This window comes from Acinonyx jubatus, chromosome E1 (assembly GCF_027475565.1).
Source record: "Acinonyx jubatus isolate Ajub_Pintada_27869175 chromosome E1, VMU_Ajub_asm_v1.0, whole genome shotgun sequence".
Taxonomy (NCBI): Eukaryota; Metazoa; Chordata; class Mammalia; order Carnivora; family Felidae; genus Acinonyx; species Acinonyx jubatus.
Genome location: NC_069397.1, coordinates 1,437,187 through 1,456,390, shown reverse-complemented (window position 1 = coordinate 1,456,390; position 19,204 = coordinate 1,437,187). Strand labels below are relative to the sequence as shown.

The following is a 19,204-nucleotide window of genomic DNA, read 5'->3' as shown; positions in this document are numbered from 1 at the left end:
CCCCCTGCAAAAAAGCGGTGCCCGGAACAAACACAGCCAACCCCTGCGGATGTGACCCGAGCGGGGCAAAGTGCGGGACAGGTTTCACCTCTATCATCTACACTCTGTGACTCTATTAGTGCAGCGCAAAAACAGTTGCATCAAATTTGCTTACTTGAAGCTTGTATTTTAAGCAAATATCCTGCAATCTTTCTCACCTAAACTACATCTGTGTCTCGTGTTTGTAATTAGTTTAAATGGACCCAAGTTAAGAAATATCATGTAGCCATCACCTTAGAAGGCAAGCTTTCATGGGCTCTTCATTATATGACCCTCCGTCCCTGGTTCAGGGACCGTTGTTATGATTTCTCTGATACTTGCTTTCTTCCTGTGCTTAGTTTACTATGTATGCATAATGTTTAGTTTTGCCTGTTTGGGAACTATATATAAATGGGATCATGCTGTATTGTATTGCTTTATAGTTTGCTTTTCCTCAAAACTATTTGAGATCCATCTATGTTGAATATGTAAGGGTAGTTTGTTCATTATTGTTGCTGTATTCCACTGTATGAATATTTTAAAATTTGTTTATCCTACTGTTGGTGAACATTTGGGTTATTTAGTTGTTTATTGTATTATAAACTATGCCACTTTGATGGGCACCTGGGTGCACAGTCAGGTAAACGTCCGATTTCAGCTCAGGCCGTGAACTCAGGGTTTGAGTTCGAGCCCTGAGTTGGGCTCTGTGTTGACAGCTCAGAGCCTGGAGCCTGCTTCGGATTCTGTGTCTCCCTCTCTCTCTGTTCCTCCTCCGCTTGCACTCTCTCTCTCTCTCTCAAAAATAAATAAAGATTAAAAAAAATTTAAGCTATTCCACCTTGAATATTCTTGTATGTGTCTCTTGATAAGTAATTATTTCATGTGTTTACATCTTGTCTCTTGGCTTCTTTCAGAATAGAGGAATCATGCCTTTTACACTTAATAAAGGCTTTGAGCACACACTAGTTTTCTCTAGAATATATACCTATGGGTGGAATTGCTGAGTCTTGGGATTTACGTAAAAGTACAAAAATGTACACCTGCTCTTATCTGATTGTGTGCTCCCAACTGATTGCAAAATTGCTTTTTTAAACACTTGCTTGGCATGGGGAGCTCTGGGTGTCCAAACCAGCAGCCTGACCATTTCTGAGTGACCTTGATCTTGAGGGCCTGGCTTCAAGCCTCAGATTATCAATAGCAATAAAGATGCCTCTCACTCCCTGGAAAGAGTCCCTTCTAGAGAGGACATCAGCATCTGCTATCTTATGGCCCCTACCTCGTGTTAGTCATCACAAGATAGAGGATGCACTGGGCTGCCCTATCCTGGACAGAAGACACTTGGGGGGAGTGGGCAGGGGAAATGATCCTGCTTGCTCTCTCCAAGGCACACCAGCCATCTGAGGATATTAACTGCTCAAAAAACTCAAGTCTGTATTTAGGTCCTCCCCTAATGCTAGCAGAATTTGGGACAAAAGTACAAACAGATGCTACACGTCCACCTAAAATTATTTAAAATTACACATCATTCCACCTGTTAACCTTAATATATTCTATTCTACCTTGACAAATGCGCATCTTCGGTGATGGGGAAGACCTGGGATTCAGAATTCCAGAACTCCTGAGATCCATGCACTTAACTGAGGTGGTAAGGGGAGCCCTGGTGGGGCTGGACTGTTGGCCCTCGGTCCCCTTTGTCTACACTGCACCTCAAATGTCCGGTTGGTGTGCCACCTCCTACAAATACAGCTGCTGCTTAGCTACTTGGACACACGCCGCTGTCTCTGCCCTGGAGAGGACGGACCCGGGAAGAGGCCACAGCCTCCAGCCATTTGGGGGGGGGGCGGTTCTGAGGTCACAGGCTCCCAGAACTTGGTCCTGAAGGAGGGGGGGCACATGTGGAAGGTGGGCATGTTCCCTGCACCCTGTGGGAGGACTGTGTCCAGACAGGGCCTCGGGCAGGCTCTCCAGTCGCGTGTAAGGGCGGTACTGTCTGCACATCACCTCTCCTCTCCCGTCCCGATGAGCACGGGGACTGAGTTTGGCTGTGTCCCCATCATCTATCACAGTACCTCGTCCCTGTAAGTCACCTGGCACACAGGTGCTCAATGCCAAGTACGCCAGAAACAGTTCCTCACACTTTCTTTCATTGAAGCCTTCCTCGGCCGTCACCCAGATGAGCCCTTGTGAGGTTCAGGGAGGTGAAGTGACTCGCCCAAGGTCACACAGCTACAAGGGGTAGAGGCTGGATTTGCACTCACTTGGCCACCCGGCCTCCTCGCTCGGCCTTTCCTCTGTGCTGGGGCGGCGGACCGCGAGCACTCCCCCCTCCCCTCCACAGCCCCACGGCCCCTCGGTCCCTGCAGCCTTTCTGCGCCCCTCTAGCCCTCCTCCCTCCTCCCGCCCGCTCCGCGCCGCCAGCGCCTCCGCGCGAGGCCCCGCCCCTCCCCTCGGGCGACGTCACGTGCCGCCCGTCCCTCCCGCGCCTGCGCACTGCTTATTTCCCGCTGTCAGGATGAGGAGGCGGAGGTCGGCGCTCGGGTCCGTCTCTGCCCGCGGCTGTGGCGGCGCCGGCGGCTCCAGCCTTAGCGGTTCCTCCCTGGGCGGCGGCGGCGGCGGCTCGGTCGACGCCTCCTCCGCCAGCTGAGCCCCGCGGGAGCCCGGGACGCCGGCCGCCCGCCCGCCCCGCTCCCCGAGGCCGCCGCCCGGCCATGGCGCAGCCGGGCCCGGCTCCTCAGCCCGACGGTGAGGCGCCCACCATGGCCGGCGCGGCGGGCGCGGCCTGCCCGGCGGCGAGGGGGACTCGGGCGGCGGGGGGCGCGCGCGGGCCCGGGGCCCCGCGGGGCGAGGCGGGCGCGCGCGCGGGGGCGGCGGGGGCGCGCGCGCGGGGGCGGCGGGCGCGGGGAGGGCCCGGCACGTGGGCCGCGCGGCGGGGAGGCTGCGGCCGGCGGGGCCTGGGCTGCGGGAGCCGACGGGACGCCCCGCTCAGGGCCCTCCCCGCGCGCGCCCCCGCCGCGGGCCGGGTGGCGTTCCCGGAGGGGCGGTGCGGCCTGATGGTAAGTGCCGGGGACCTGGGGGTCTGCAGGACCCGGACCCTCCTCTTCCCCTCCCCCCCCCCCCCCCCCCAGCCCAATCCCCCCTCCCCGACGGGTCTGGGCACATTTAGCCTCTTTGACCTTCGGCTTGCTCATCAAGAGAGGCTAACGCGTGCCTTTGCACTTTCTCCGCGAAGACGGCCACCTGCGTGTGCGCCAGGCCAGCAGCATCCTTGCGGGGGCATTCGGGAATAATGAGGACGGTGGTGTTGGAATGTGCGAGTCGGGGAAACGGGTCTTCATAGCCCTTGCCCTCTTGGAAGGAGAGAGATTCCCCCCCCCCCCCCGCAAAAAAAAAAATCCTAGGTCATCCAAGCTGGGTTGTCTGAGCCCTTACTGATTTTCTGGGACGTGGGCTGAGCTCAAGACTTTAGAGCTCGACCACCTCGTCCCGGGTTTTACCGCCTGGAGTTGTGTTTGGAGACCGTGTGCTGGGCCCTTGGCCAAGTGTCTAGGTGAGGAAGTTCTTTCATGTGTGTTCCTGCAGTGGGCGTGTGTGCCTAGCAGTTTCCGTGTCAGCAGTGATGCTGGCGTGTGGCGCTGGGAGCACAGTAGGTGCTTAATAAACTTTGCCTTTGCTTGGGGTTGTCTCTGTAAAAAGCCGGTTCGTTCGTGGAAAATGGAGTCTTTGTTCTTGCCTTCGGGGAGCCCGAAACAATGTTATCAGATTTTAAGGCTAGCTGCTCTCTTGGAAGTGTGCTCTGGAGCCTGTTGGCCTTTGGTGTTAGGTTTTGTTAGTTGCCTATGGAGTTGCTGTGCGTTCCGTTTCCGTGGGAGAGACGGGAGGGATCTCTGGTGGGCTCTCGCACCCGGGAGGCAAGCTGCTATGTGGTCAGGCCGCACTTCTCACCTTTTGCATTTGGTGTCAGCGAGGAAAACTTTGCTTTTCCACAAACCCCTCTTTGTTACTGCTGACGGAGGCGGAATACCGAGAGCTCCAGTCGCTTCTGGTTCTGATCTGGAGGGGTAGGTATGCTTAGCTGGCCGCAACCTTCCCCAGAGTTGCATGGAAATAAATGTCTGGGGCAGCTCAGGTGACACCACTGCCTGGAATAAAAATTCTCTCCTCTTTTAAAGATGGGAAACGGTCTTCCTTGTAAATAGGCAGAAATGACTAAGCACTTGAAGGAGGGTAGGAAAAATTAGCTCTAGGAAGTCTTGTATCCTTGCTATTCTTAGTACAGGTTTATTCCCTGTTTTTCAAATCCTGTGACTCTGGGATGGGATTTAGTCTGTGTAGATTGCCATATTTATTTTCAATTAGTGTGGTAAGTGAGCAGCCACAGCCACTGTGTGCAGAAGGAGAGAGAATTCAGTATTTTCGAGTGCTTTGTGTCAACGTCTTCTTAGAAGTTCATCTTGGGGATTTAATTTTTCTCTTTGGCCGAACTTAATATAGGTCACTTCTTAACACGTTACCTTTCGGCACACTCGAATGTCTTAGCCCTGCTGAGTTTTAAAAATACATGCAGAATTCTTCTGTGTTGAATTGCCAGTAAAAGATCACTGTTTAGTTTTTTACTTTAATCTTGCCTGTCTCATTTTAGAAACAGCTGTCTTTTGGTTGATACTGTTTGTTTTCATTTGTTGACAGATCTTTGGTTTCCATGAGAATACAGTAGATGAAGAAAATAACTGATTTATGCGTAAATTCATAGGATGAAATGTAACTTTTTAAAAGCATTTTAATTCCTTGTAAATTTATTGAAAAGGTATTTTGGTTTTTTTTGCTGGTGCATCTTAGTTTATTCACTTAGAATCAAGGTGATTTTAGTAGCCAAAGAAATTTCATGTACATTTAATTATCCCATTTTATCTCGAGAATTCAAAGACTAGATACAATGTACACATTTTCAAATTTTAGTATTTTAAAATCAAAGTTAAACTACATCGTAGATGCATTTGCTCTGATTTTTTATTTAAAAACACTGCCTTGTAAAATTCCTCCATTAAAAAAGTATGCGTATTAAGAAAAACTAGGTCTCCTCCCATCTCCCAGAAGTCACCACTATTGTTTTTCCTTCTTGACTTTTTTCCTGTAGTTACACAGACATGCTAAATTTGCCACTGAGGTGGACAGGCTGTCCATATATAGGTCTGCAACTTGTCTGTCTCACTTAATAAATGTTAGCTGTATTTAAAATGTATTTGTAGATGGTTCTGTGGCTGCGTCCTGTGCTGTAAGTACGGAGTGCTTTATCTCAGGAGATCTTCCTACCAGGGAGGTGGCTACTGCTGCTATAATGTTACTGTTTTTCCCATTTTATTGGTGAGGAAACCGAAGCGCAAAGAAGTTAAAAGTGCCTAGAGTTACCTATAGCTAGGATGTGGCGGGGAGAGGGGTGGGGGCGGATTCAAATCCAGCCCATCTGATGCCTGGGCCCTCTGGTCAGTTCACTGGATCACAGACTACTTTCTGGGGTCAGTGTTCTGGATCTGCTTCACTCTTGTTCAGGAGTGTTTCATCCCATGCGTGTACCGTGCATGAGTTATTTGCCGGTTTTTCTACTGATGGACAAGTAGATAGCTTTCAAGTTTTTCATTATTTTATAAACGGTGCTGCAGTAGATAATCTTGTACCTGTTTTTCAGGTACTCTTTTACTTCTGTAAGATTACTGAATTCAAGGATAAGAACTCTGAGTGGTTTAAATTTTAATAGCTATTGCTAGCTTGCTCTCAAAAAAGGCATCATTTACATGCCTGCCAGCAATATGAGAAATTGGATTTCCTTTACACTCTTACCAGCCCTGGGTAATGCCGCCGTCATTTTAAATGTGTGTCTTCTGATAGATAAAAAAAAGATGATATTCTTCAATTAACAAATGTTTCCGTACCTAGTTTTTGCTGAGCTCTGCATTAGGTTCTAGGAAATTCAGTGGTGAACAAAACCAAACCAGTCCCTGCTCCTTGGCAGTGAATCAGAGGCCCCTTGACTAGATAATCCCACAGAGCAGTATAAAACTATATATTCCACAAATACGAGTGTGTGGTACTTGCCAGGCACAGTTCTGGGTATTTGGAATGCATTAGTGGGCAACACAGATCATAACTGACCCTGTCTTAGTGTGGGGAGACAGATACTAAACAAATGTAAGCAAATAGTATGGATGGTCAGGTGGTAAATGCTGTGGAAGAAAAAAAATAGTGTAAAAGGAAGGGGGACGGGTGGGTTTTAAATAGGTTAGGGTTAGGGTGGTCAGAGCCTTATTGAGGAGATGATGTTGGAGCAGAGACTTGAAGGAGGTAGAGGTGTCAGCTGTGAGGCTGTCTGGAGGAAGAGGGTTCCAGACAGAGGGATCAGTTTTTGCCAATGTCTTGAGGAAGGGTGTGTCTGGCATGTCTGGGGAAGGGCCTGGAGGTCGGTGTGGCCAGAATGAAGTTATGGGGGGACGTGGGGGTGGGGGAGGAGGGGAGAGGAGAGCCCAGGACATGAGGTCATGGGGTGGAGGCACATCTTGTAGGCCCTAGAAGCATTGATTGGTTTTCACGATGGCGACCATTGAAAGTTTGGAGCAGACGAGTGATGTGATACGACTTAGGTTTTAAAAAATCTCTCAGGCTGCTAGATGGGCAGTAAAGGGAGGCATTCATCTAGGAAGAAGGTGATGAGGCTTAGTATAAAGAATTAAGTAATAGGAGATTACCTAAGAGAAAAAGAAAATTGTAAAGAATATAGGAATAGCAGGTGTATGGAGCAGTCAGTGCCTCTAGGCTGAGGCAGAGCACCCAGGGAAGGAATAAATCTTTAAGAGGCCACTCCCAGAACTCAGATCCAGACTCTTTTGGCCCTCTGGGCGGCCACGTCTGCAGGACTTACTGGAAATGCACTTCTGGCTTGCCGGGGGAAGCCACCTGCATCTGGAATTTATTTTTGATGTGACCTAGGGATCTAATTTTCTTTTTCTTACAATTTTTTTTTAACATCCATTATTCACTAATTCATAAATTTGTTTGTTTGTTATAACTTCATGAGTCTCCCAACTACTAAACTTGCAGGTACTTGATCCACCAAAACACAGAAGCTCTGAGTTAGCCCCACTGTCTTAATACTCCAACATCCCAACACACACACGTCCAGAATTGTGTGATATTCTTTAATTGGTGTGTCTTACCTGGCTCCCTGTGGACAGAACTGCCTTTGAATCTTCAGGGTTCTGCTTTCTAAAATCTTGTGACTACATCTTACACTAGGTCTTTATGCAGTGAAATTTGATGTGCTTTTTTGGTATAATCATTAAATTGAGTTTCGTCTTCAGAGGAGTATTTAGCAAACATATTTGTGTGATACAGCTGTGGCAGGCAATGTGCGGGGGTGGTTACAGAAATGAATTCGAGAGCCACAGTTCTCGTCTCAAGGATTCTGATCTCCCGAGGGAGTGGGCGGGGGTGGGGGCCGCTAATGTGAACTGAGGAGGGGCCTAGCGGTGGAAGGTCCTTCTCTGTTGGATCAGAGACGAAGCTGCCACCACCAACAAGAAGAGGTCTGCAGGGAGGTATCTTTGTTCTTTTTCCTCATTGGATAACCTGAGGCCCCCTCCCCCCCAATTGTATCAGCCTAAACTTGCGTTGCCTTTCAGGCACTCGAAGGTGTCTTGACAGAATTTTTTTGTAAAAAAAAAAAAAATGGAAGTGTGGTTAGTACACAGTGTTACATTAGATCAGGTGTCCAGCATGGGGATCTGGTAAGTCTGTACATGATGCTACGATCACAAGTGATCCCGTCGGTCACCACATGACACTTTTGCAGCACCACGGACTGTTCCCATGCTGAAACTCTTGTCCCCACGGCTTATTCATTCCACACCTGGAAGCCTGGACCTCCCTCTGCCCTCCACCCACTTTGCCCCCAGCCCATCTGGCAGCCATTAGTTCTCATTCATGGGTTGGTCTCTGCTTTTTGTTACTTTAGTCATTTGTTTTTTAGGATTTTACATATAAGTGAAATCATACCGTATTTGTTTTTCTCTGACTTATTTCACTTAGCATAATACTTTCTGGGTCCATCCATATTGTCACAAATGGCAAGAGCCCGTTCTTTTTTATGGCTCCATGAAATTCCATTTTGTGTGTGTGTGTGTGTGTGTGTGTGTGTGTATACACACGCATATGTGCTACATCTTTATCTGTCCATCTGTCAGTGAACACACTTGGGCTGCTTCCATATTTTAGGTATTGTAAATAATGCTGCAGGAAGCATAGGGGTACACATATGCTTTTGAATTAGTGTTTTTGTTCTCTTAGGGTGGATAGCCAGTACAGGGATTACTGGATGATATGGTATTTCTACTTTTAATTATTCGAGGATCCTCCATACTGGTTTTCAGAGCGGGTGCACTAGTTTGCATTCCCACCGACAGTGCATAAGGTTCTTTTTTCTCTGCGTTGTCAACACTTGTTATTTCTTGTCTTTTTGATTGTAGCCATTCTGGCAGGTGTAAGGTGATAGCTCATTTGGTTTTGATTTGCATTCCCTAATATTAGTGATGTTGAACATCTTTTCATGTGTCTGTTGGCCATCTGGATGTCTTCTTTGGAGAAATGTCTATTCAGGTCTTCTGCCCCCCCTCCCTTTTTTTCCCCTTTTTGTAAGTGTATTTCGAGGGAGAGAGAGTGGACGAGGAGCAGAGAGAGGGGGAGAGAGAGAATCCAAAGCAGGCTCCACACTGACAGCATGGAGCCTGACATGGGGCCCTGTCTCACGAACCGTGAGATCATGACCTGAGCCAAAATCAAGACTTGGATGCTTAACCAACAGAGCCACCCAGGTGCCCCTCTGCCCATTTTTTAATTGAATTGTTTGTTCTTTTGGTGGTAAGTTGTAGAAGTTCTTTATGTATTTTAGATAGTAACCCTTATTGGATATATCATTTGTGAGTATCTCCTCCTGTTCACTAGGTTGCCTTTTTGTTTTGTTGGTTTCCTTTGCTGTGCAAAAGCTTTTTATTTTGATGTACTCCTAATGGTTTTTGCTTTTGTTTCCTTTGGTTCCGGAGACACATCTAGAAAAATGTTGCTGTGTCTGATGTCAGGGAAATTACTGCTTGTAGTCTCTTCCAGGATTTTTATGACTTCAGGTCTCACATTTCAGTCCTTAATCCGTTTTGAGTTTATTTTTGTGTATGGTGTAAGAAAATGGTCCAGTTTCATTCTTTCGTGTGTAGGTGTCCAGTTTTCCCAACACCATTTATTGAAGAGACTGTCTTTTCCCCATTGTATATTCTTGCCTCTTCTTTCATAGATTAATTGGCCATACAAGCATGGGTTTATTTCTGGGCTCTCTATTCCCTTGACCTGTGTGTCTGTTTCTGTGCCAGGACCATACTGTTTTGATGCTAGAGCTTTGTCGTATAGCTTACTGAAGTAGGGATTCTGATGCCTCTAGCTTTGCTTTTCTTTGTCAAGATTGCTTGGGCTGTTTGGGGTCTTTTGTGATTCCATACAAATTTCAGCATTATTCTAGTTCTGTGAAAAATGCTGTTGGTATTTTGATAGGCATTGCATTGAATCTGTAGATTGCTTTAGGAAGTATGGACGTTTTCAGGCTATTCATCCAGTCTATGAGCATGAATGTCTTTCCATTTGTTTATGTCATCCTCAATTTCTTTCATCGGTGTTTTATAGTTTATAGGGGTCTTTCACCTCTTTCATTAAGTTTATTCCCAGGTATCTTATTTAAAAATTTTTTAAAGTACTTATTTACTTATTAAAATTTTTTTTAATGTTTATTTCTGAGACACAGAGAGACAGAGCATGAGTGGGGGAGGGGGGAGAGAGAGGGAGACACAGAATCAGAGGCTCTGAACTGTCAGCACAGAGCCTGACTCAGGGCTCGAACCCATGAACTGCGAGATCATGACCTGAGCCGAACTGACTGAGCTACCCGGGTGCCCTTAGGTATTTTATTCTTTTTGGTGCATTTGTAATGCCTGACATTCTTTTGTTGATCTTTGTGACAGATGTCTGTTGGTAATGACTTGTGGTGGCGCCTGATGTTCTCTGGATGTGTTTTGCCTGTAGGGAGTAGTAGATACAGAGCCGTCTTCCTGAGAGGAGTCCTAACAGCTAGTTGTCTTCCCTAATGTTACAGACCAGGAAGTGAGGACTAAAGAGAGGGACGTGACCTGCCTCGTAGCAGAGCCGGCCCTGGAATTTAGGGGGCGAGTGGGGCTGTCTTCTGGTTACTGCTTCTGTTTATGCAGAATGAATTCTGTTTATATGCCTCATGATGTTGCCTGAGCAGAATCCTATAATTGATGTAACTTGATTATAGGTAAAAGGCATGAGACTTTCCCAGTATCATTCCATTTTCCTTAATACTTTCATTCTTTAAATAAATATTTTACTGTTTCTGCTTAATGCATGGTGGGCATGGTGTTGCAAATATTACAACAAAATAGAAATGCTCCTTTCATTATGGACTGGAAGTCTGGTGGTGAATACAGACTCCATGTGGAAAGGGCATTTTGTCCGGCTGATGGTGCTGTCCCCAGCACACTGTTTGCCATAGAATACACATGAGCTATAGGTTTTCGTTGCAAGAAAGTCAAAGGACAATGTGCTATTACAATAATGGAGCTTTTATTCATTTTCAGCATTTTGACAACACATAGTGGAGCTTCCTGTTTATTTTTAAATTTAGAGAGAATGAGCTGGGGAGAGGGGAAGAGAGAGAGAGAGAGAGAGAGAGAGAGAGAGAGAGAGAATGAGAATGAATGAATCTGAAGCAGACTCCACGCTCAGGGAAGAGCCTGATGCGGGACTGAGTCCTACCACCCTGGTCATGACCTGAGCTGCAATCAAGAGTCAGATGCTCAGCCAACTGAGCCACCCAGGTGCCCCTAAGATTTTATTTTTAAGTAATCGCTACACCCAACATGGGGCTGGATTGTGTAACCCCGAGATCGAGAGTCACATGCTCTACCGGCTGAGCCATCCAGGTGCCCCTTTGGAGAAGTGTCAGGTTTGCAGCAAAGTTGAGCAGAAAGAACCGTTCCTTATACCCTGTACCCCGCCAGACGCCCCACCACCACCATTCCACCTCTGTGTGGTACGTTTGTTGCAGTCGGTGAACCTGCACATGGTTCTCACCCAGAGTCTGTCATTTATATCAGGGGTCGCTCTTGGTGTTGTACATCCTGTGCGTTTGGACACATGTACGATGAGCTGTATACAGTACGCATTTTTGCTGCCCTAAGAATCCCGTGTCCCACCTGTTCGTGCCTCTTTCCCCCTAAATCCTTGGCAACCAGTGATCTTTTTTTTTCACTGTTTCCATACTTTTGCCTTTTCAAGAATGTCATATAATTGGAATCCTCCACATTGGCTCTTTTCACATAGCAGTATGCATTTAAGGTGCCTCCATGTCTTTTTGTGGCTTTTCAGCACCGATTACTGTTGCGCCATGTGCATGTTCCAGTTTATCCCTTCACTGTGGAAGGACGTCGTGGTTGCTTCCAAATCTGGGCGATCATGAGTAAAGCTGCGTAATGCAGGTTTCCGTGTGGATGTAGTTTTCAGCTCATTTGGGTGAAACCAAGGAGTGCAGTTGCTGGGCCGTATGGGAAGAGTAGGAATGCGTGAGAGTTCCTATTGCTTTACACGCTCAGCAGCGTTTGGTGTTGTCTGTGCTTGGGGTTTTGTCCATTCTAGTAGGTGTGCAGTGGTGTCTCGTGTTAATTTGCAGTTTTCTGATGACAGGTGATGTGATGTTGAGCGGCTTTTCATATGCTTATTTGCCGTCCCTCTATCGTTTGTGAGGTGTGTGTTCAGAATTTTACTTACTTATTTTTAATTTTTATTTTTTTTTAACATTTATTCACCTTTGAGAGAGAGAGAGAGAGAGAGACAGACAGCATGAGTGGGGGGGAGGGGCAGAGAGAGAGGGAGACACAGAATCCAAAGCAGGCTCCAGGCTCTGAGCTGTCAGCACAGAGCTTGACGCAGGGCTTGAACCCATAACCGTGAGATCACGACCTGAGCCGAAGTCGGACGCTTAACCGACTGAGCCACCCAGGCAAATTTTGGCCCATCTTTTAATCAGGTGGTTCATTTTCTTAACTGTGGACTTTCAAGGTTTCTTTTTATATTTTGGATAACAGTCCTTTATCAGATGTGTCTCTCGCAAGTATTTTCTCTGAGTCTGTGGCTTGTTCTCACTTCCTTGACAGTGTCTCTTGCAGAGCTGAAGTTTTTAATATTAATGAAGTCCAGCTTATCAATTATTTCTTTCATGGATTCTACCTTTGGTGTTGAATCTGAAAAGTCATTGCTGTACCCAAGGTCATCTAGGTTTTCTCCTGTGGTTTTGCTCTAGGAGTTTTGTAGTTGTGCATTTTACATTTAGGTCTGTGACTCATTTTGAGTTAATTTTTGTGAAGGTTGTAAGGTCTCTATCTAGATGATTCTTTTTTTTTCGATGTGGCTATGCAGCTGTTCCAGTGCTATTTGTTGAAAAGACTGTCCTCTCTGTTGAACTGTCTTTCCTTCTTTGTCACAGATCAGTTGACGGTATTTGTGTGGCTCTGTTTCTCGTGCTGTTTGTTCCATTGCTGCATTTGTCTATTCTTTCATGCTATGTGTTCTTAAATTTCTTTTTTCTTTTTTTCAAAGAGAGAGTCCCCTTCTTTAAAAATTTTTATCTTTTTGAAGGTGGGAGAGGCAGAAGGAAAGAGAGAGAGGGAGAGAGAGAGAGAATCTTAAACAGGTTCCCCCAACGGGGAGCCCCGCAGGGGCCTTATCTCATGACTGTGAGCTCATGACCCGAGCCAAAAATCAACAGTTGGGTGCTCAATCGCCTGAACCACCCAGGCGCCCTAAATTTCTTAATTAAAAACTTGGGGGTGGCACCTGGGTGGCTCAGTCGGTTGAGCAGCTGACTCTTGATTTTGGCTCAGGTTGTGATCCCCAGGGTCCTGGGATCAAGCCCTGCATTGGGCTCTGCACTGAGCGTGGAGCCTGCTTGAGATTCTCTTTCTCCTCCTCTGCCCCTCCCCTGCTTGCATGCTCTCTCTAAAATAAAAATAAGAAGAAATTTTTGCATTGGAAATAATAAATGTTCGTGGTAAAATAATTCGTAATATCTAACATGAGAGGAAAAGTCCATATAAGCTCATCCCTCAGATAAGCACTGTTTAAGGCCTGGTATATGTCTTTCCCAGTTTTTAAAAATTGTACTCATTCTGATGATTTAAAAGTGGAATCATGCTGCCTATGCCATTCTCAAGCTTCACTTTGTTTTTGATATAGATCATGTCATCGATTTTGAAATAGGTATTAATTTTTGTGGTTACACAGTATAGATGCATTATGATTTTTAAAATTAAGTTCCCATTGAGAAATACTTGTGCCATTACAGTAATGCTGCAGTGAATATCCTTGTACCTGTTTTTGCACACTCATGTGAGTGTTTTTTGTGGTATAAATTCCTCGAACTGGAATTACTGAGTCAGAGAATGTGCACATTTAAAAATTTAATGACAAATCCAAATTCTCTTTCAAAAAGGTTCGACAGTTTACAGGCTCCCCGTCAGGGCATGAGAGAGAATGTCTAGCTCCTTAATTTAACAAATTAAGTTCTTTGCATAGAGGGGAGTTGACTTCTTTGTCCCGTGTGTAGCAGGTGCAGCAGAAATTTCCCCCAGTTTTTTTAAATTCAAAAAAAGTTTTTAATGTTTATTCTTGAGAGAGAGAGAGAGAGAGAGAGACGGAGCACAAGTGGGGGAGGGGCAGAGAGAGAGGGAGACACAGAATCCGAAGCAGGCTCCAGGCTCCGAGCTGTCAGCACAGAGCCTGACACGGGGCTCGAACTCACAAGCTGGGAGATCATGACCTGAGCTGAAGTCGGACGCTCAACTGACTGAGCCACCCAGACGCCCCTCCCCCAGTTTGTTTTTTAATTTTGAGATGTTTTGGCAAATGGAAGTATTTTAATTTTTATGTGAATTAAAAGTTTTTTCCTTTATAGCTTCTGGATTTACTTCTACCTCTTTGTGGTCTAGTATTTGCTTTTAAATATTTGATCACCCTGGGATTTATTTTGATGTAAGGACTGAGATAGGAATCCAGCTCCTACAATTTATTTTCAAATGGCTAACCAGAACTTCTTGTACCATATGGTGATTAATCCATTTCTCTCCATTGATTTTGAAATGCCACTGTTTATTATATGCTAACTATCCAGGAATACTTGAGTCCATTTCTGGATTGTATTTTGTTCTATTAATTTATCTATTCCGGTGTAATACCATATAATAACAATTGCTGTACCTATACTTTTCTAACGTTTTAGTATTTTAAGAGCCAGGAACCCCTCATTGTTCATCTTCTCAAGTTTTCCCCTGCTACTCTTTGGTATTTATTAATTCAGATAAAATTTGGAATGATCACATTAAGTCTGCCCACCATGCTCCCCTTTCCTGCCCCCCCCATCAAAGGCCTGTAGAGAAAAGCTCATTGATTCTGTTTAAAAAGTAAAGAGAATGTATCTCCAACAAAAATCTTTACAATTAAAGTGCCTTATGAGACTTTAAATGCAGTAAGTATATTATTACTCCTTCAGATTCTTAAATTTTTTTTTAATGTTTATTTATTTATTTTTGAAACAGAGAGACAGAGTGTGAGCTGGCAAGGGGCAGAGAGAGAGGGAGACACGGAATCCGAAGCAGGCTCTGAGCTGTCAGCAGAGCCCGATGCAGGGTGCGAACTCACGAAGTGTGAGACCATGACCTGAGCCAAAGTGATGCTCAACTGACTGAGCCACCCAGGCGCCTCGATATAATAGTATTTTTATAGGATGCTCTTCCCACTTACTGGAAGAGATGTTCATGATCTATTCAATAATCTTTTTTTTTTTTAATGTTTATTTATTTTTTTGAGAGAGAGAAAGAGAGAGCGTGAGTGGGAAGTGCAGAGACAGAGGGAGACACAGAATCTGAAGCAGGCTCCAGGCTCTGAGCTGTCAGCACAGAGCCCGATGTGGGGCTCAAACCCATGAACCGTGAGATCATGATCTGAGGCAAAGTCAGACGCTTAACCGACTGAGCCACCCAGGCGTACCCAGCTTTTAAGACTTGTTGTTGACTACCACATAATCACCTGTCTTGAAATAGACCCTTGATTTGTTTTAATCAGGTACAGTAAGGTGACAGATACAGAGACAACTGCCTTTGAAAGAAGAGTTTATTACTTACGGTCGCCAAGAGGGAGGCATGCTGTGTCTTGCAGGGTCCCATGGAAAAAGGCCAGGTCACATAGGCAGAAGGAGCACGGGGAAAGCATGGCCTATAGCCTTCATTGTCTCCGTGGAAGGGAACAGGTGGGACAGAGTAGGCGAGATTGAACAAGGTTAGGATTGTATGGTTTGAACGATGTCAGAGTGCTCTGGTCTATGGGGGTTGTCTCTGGTTTTCTGATACCTGGCCGTGCATGGGGTTTAGGGCAGGGGGAAGTTACCGGCTTGGTGTGTAAGAGTTAGATCAGTGAGGTAGTTGTAGTGTGGACTTGGGATTAGTTGGTTTGCATGCGGTAGGCATGTTCATAGGTGCATCATTACCTAGAGGAATTGGCCAGCCCTGGGAGGGGCAGTCCCTTCCTGGCAGCGGGGCTCCATGATGTTAAAGCCTCATAAAATATGGAAATCAAAAAATGTTAATTACGCCATCCTTTAAGATTATAGTCTTTTGTGCTCCCACCAGCAGTGCCTGAGCACGCCAGCACTAAGTAGTGGTGTCTTAAAAAAAAATCCCCCAAAAGTTGGCTGGTGAGCAGGAGTCTTGTTCAGATTTGCATTTCTTTGGTTTCTGTTTGGCTTTTGCAAAGGATCTATCTTTATCCTTTAACCATTAGGTCATGTTTGTCTCTTTATTGTTCATTAAGAGTTTTTCATATGAAGGCATTACTCCAGCAAGTCTAGGTATTTTTTCGGGTGTGAAACTTTGTTGCCATCAGTCTGAATTAGTTCGGCAAAGTGATCAAAGGAGAGCAAGTGATGGTGTTGGGAGGGCGTCACCTGTACAGGTGGAAACGTCACCTGCCTGTGGACCACGTCCACTCTTTCAACAGCCTTAAAGGTTGTGCACAAGACACTTGTGGATGAAACCTTCTCTTTATTCTCATCACCAGAGTATTTCTTGTGTGGTGATTAAGAAAGGGAAAGCCTTTTTGTTTGATTATTACTGAGGGACCTGGTTGAATTTGGGACAAGAAATGAAATTATTTCCTTTATGCGCTGTCTTCTTGCATTAAAAGACGTTTTTTAAACTTTGAAAAATACCCATGGATATTTTAATTTTTTTAAAATGTTTTTGTTTATGTTTGAGACAGGGACAGAGCATGAACGGGGGAGGGGGCAGACAGAGAGACCCAGAATCTGAAGCAGGCTCCAGGCTCTGAGCCGTCAGCACAGAGCCCGACATGGGGCTTGAACCCCTGAACCGTAAGATCGTGACCTGAGCTGAAGTCGGACGGTTAGCCGACTGAGCCACCGAGGCACCCCATCCCGTGGATGTTTTATACGCGGTGTTTGCACAGTTTTGGTAGGATGGATGGGTCTTGCCTGCACGTGTGCAGTATTTCCATCAGACTTCATTCTGCTGTGACATGGAGAGTGTCGGTAAGGGTCGGTGCAGCATGGAGAGGACGCCCGCGGAGCTTTGAGGACCTGCTGTCGATTTCAAGGGGCCTCTGCACAGTAGGGACTGTTTACCTGTTGTCTAGACTGGCACTCCGCTTTGTGAGTTGATGGCAGATCGCTCGCCTTTGTCACTTTTGACCTCCAGGCTGGATACTTCTTTGTTGTGCAGGGCCCCCCTGTATGCCCTAGGGTGTGTAGCAGCATCTGTGGCCTCTGCCCAGTGGGTGCCGGGACCCCTCCCCCATGCTGTGAGGCCCAGAAACGGTTCCCACCTCGCCAGATGCCCTCTGGGGAGCAGAGTCACCTCCAGTTGAGAATCACTGGTTTATGACCAACTGCTTTCAGATCCCCCTTTACCATTCCGATGTAAAATTATGCACACGATTAACAAAATAATCTGACAGTATAATGCCCTTACTGTAAGGGAAAGTAATTTGTAAGTAAGTAATGTATTTCAGCATGTAAGTGACCAGTGTGATTCAATGAAGGAGAAGCCCTAGGAGGTGGTCTGAACACCTGATTCTAGTTCCCACTCATGTGATGAGGGAATGTTCTGTGTTCATCTCCTGGGTTAAATACCTGTGGTCACAGGGAGGTCTGTCTGGGCCTTGGCAGGTCAGCATTTCACCCCCTGCCCCCCCCCCCCCCCCCCCCCCCCCCAGTATTAATGTCAGTGCTCTCTCCTTGAAATGTTTTACCTGTTGGTTTCTCATGTCACCATCTAGGGACGTAGAATTACTTTTCTTTTTGCACTTGTAGGCACGTTGGCTATTTACCAAAGTTTCGATCCCTCTTATGTATGACCTTGATGTTTCTGAAAAGCTCATAAATAATGCATTCAACTTGCCTTATAAATAAAATATAAACTCTGTATTTTTATATATTTATGAAGAACTTTTTTCTGATAAGTAACTTCCAATGTCAATTTTGTAGCTAGATGGTAGCCTTTTTATAACACAAGTGTAGGCAGATAGGAAATTACATCTACATTTTAGGTTTTCTGTGTTATAATGAAGAACTGTGTACATAGGGAATTTGAATTTATAGTATGATAAAACATGATTCTAAGAAAGGTTTGACTTTTTCCCTATACATGATAAATATTTTATTTTTATTATTATTTTTTTAACATTTATTCATTTGTGAGAGAGAGCGTGAGCAGGGGAGGGGCAGAGAGAGAGGGAGACACAGAATCCGAAGCAGGCTCCAGGCTCTGAGCTGTCAGCACAGACCCTGACGCGGGGCTCGAACTCACGAGCCGTGAGATCATGACCTGAGCCAAAGTTGGATGCTTAACTGACTGAGCCACCTCGGCGCCCCCTCATATGATAAATCTTAAGATTTGAAACCAATTACTACTTTATATTAAAGGAATGGGTAATAACCAGAAACAATTAAATTTTTTGACTAAATAGTTCTCCATTGTGACTTGTGTGTGTGAATGTGTATAAAAGCCCCATTATCTGGAATGGTGGGGGAATGATGTTTTATGAGCATATTATTTTTCAGCTAATTTAGACTTAAGCTGTCAACACAGAAGAGGCAAGACTTAAAAAAAAAAAAAATAACCCTACGAGTCCTTTCTCTGGAACATTGTAAACACCTGAGAGGTAAAAAGATGCGTAGGTAGACCCCCTGCCCTCCACTCGTCCACGTGTCGTGACTGTTGGTGTGCAGCGAGTCTTGTTTTTTCTGTAACCCTCTCTCTACCTCCTCTCCTGGATTTTTGGATAGCAAATCTCAGGCATGCGTGCTTTCATTTGGAAATAGTTTGGTATGTATGTAAACATAGCTACAGTACCATTATACCACCTAAAAACTAAAAACAGTTCACAATAATTCTTCATCACCAAATGCCCAGGCGGGTCATGGCTGAAATTTTTTCCTCTGTCTCAGTTTAAAAAGTTGAATTTGGGGTGCCTGGGTGGCTCAGTCGGTTGAGCGTCCGGCTTCGGCTCAGGTCATGATCTCATGGTCCGTGAGTTCCAGCCCCGCGTCGGGCTCTGTGCTGACGGCTCAGAGCCTGGAGCCTGTTTCAGATTTTGTGTCTCCCTCTCTCTCTCTGACCCTCCCCCGTTCATGCTCTGTCTCTCTCTGTCTCAAAAATAAATAAGCGTTAAAAAAAAAAATAAGTTGAATTTGTTCAAATCAGGATCCAGAATAAGGGCCATTCTTAAAATTGGTTGATGCGTCTGGTCTCTTTTTGTCCCTTATAATTCATTTGTTGAAGAAATCCATCCCGTAGCTATGTTCACTCTTGGAACTTGCTAATTGTGTCCATATTTTGGTGTTCTCCATATGCTTCTGCCTTCTGTGTTTCCTCTAAATTGGAAGTTAGATCTAAAGTCATAATCAGGGGTGCCTGGGTGGCTCTGTTGGTTAAGTGTCTGACTTTGGATCAGGTCATGATCTCGTGGTTCATGAGTTTGAGCCCCGTGTTGAGCTCTGTGCTGACAGCTCAGA

General features: G+C 45.6%; 1 protein-coding gene across 2 annotated transcripts in view; it reads left to right on the top strand.

The window, feature by feature from the left end:
- The first annotated feature begins 2,516 nt into the window (after positions 1 to 2,516).
- The window catches only part of RABEP1 (rabaptin, RAB GTPase binding effector protein 1), a 100,056-nt gene continuing 83,368 nt past the window's right edge, over positions 2,517 to 19,204 (top strand). For both annotated transcript variants that reach the window (XM_053212085.1, XM_053212084.1), the window contains exon 1: positions 2,517 to 2,760. In XM_053212085.1, coding sequence (XP_053068060.1) covers positions 2,727 to 2,760 — 34 coding nt within the window. In that variant the 5' untranslated portion in view covers positions 2,517 to 2,726. The remainder of the gene's footprint in view (positions 2,761 to 19,204) is intronic.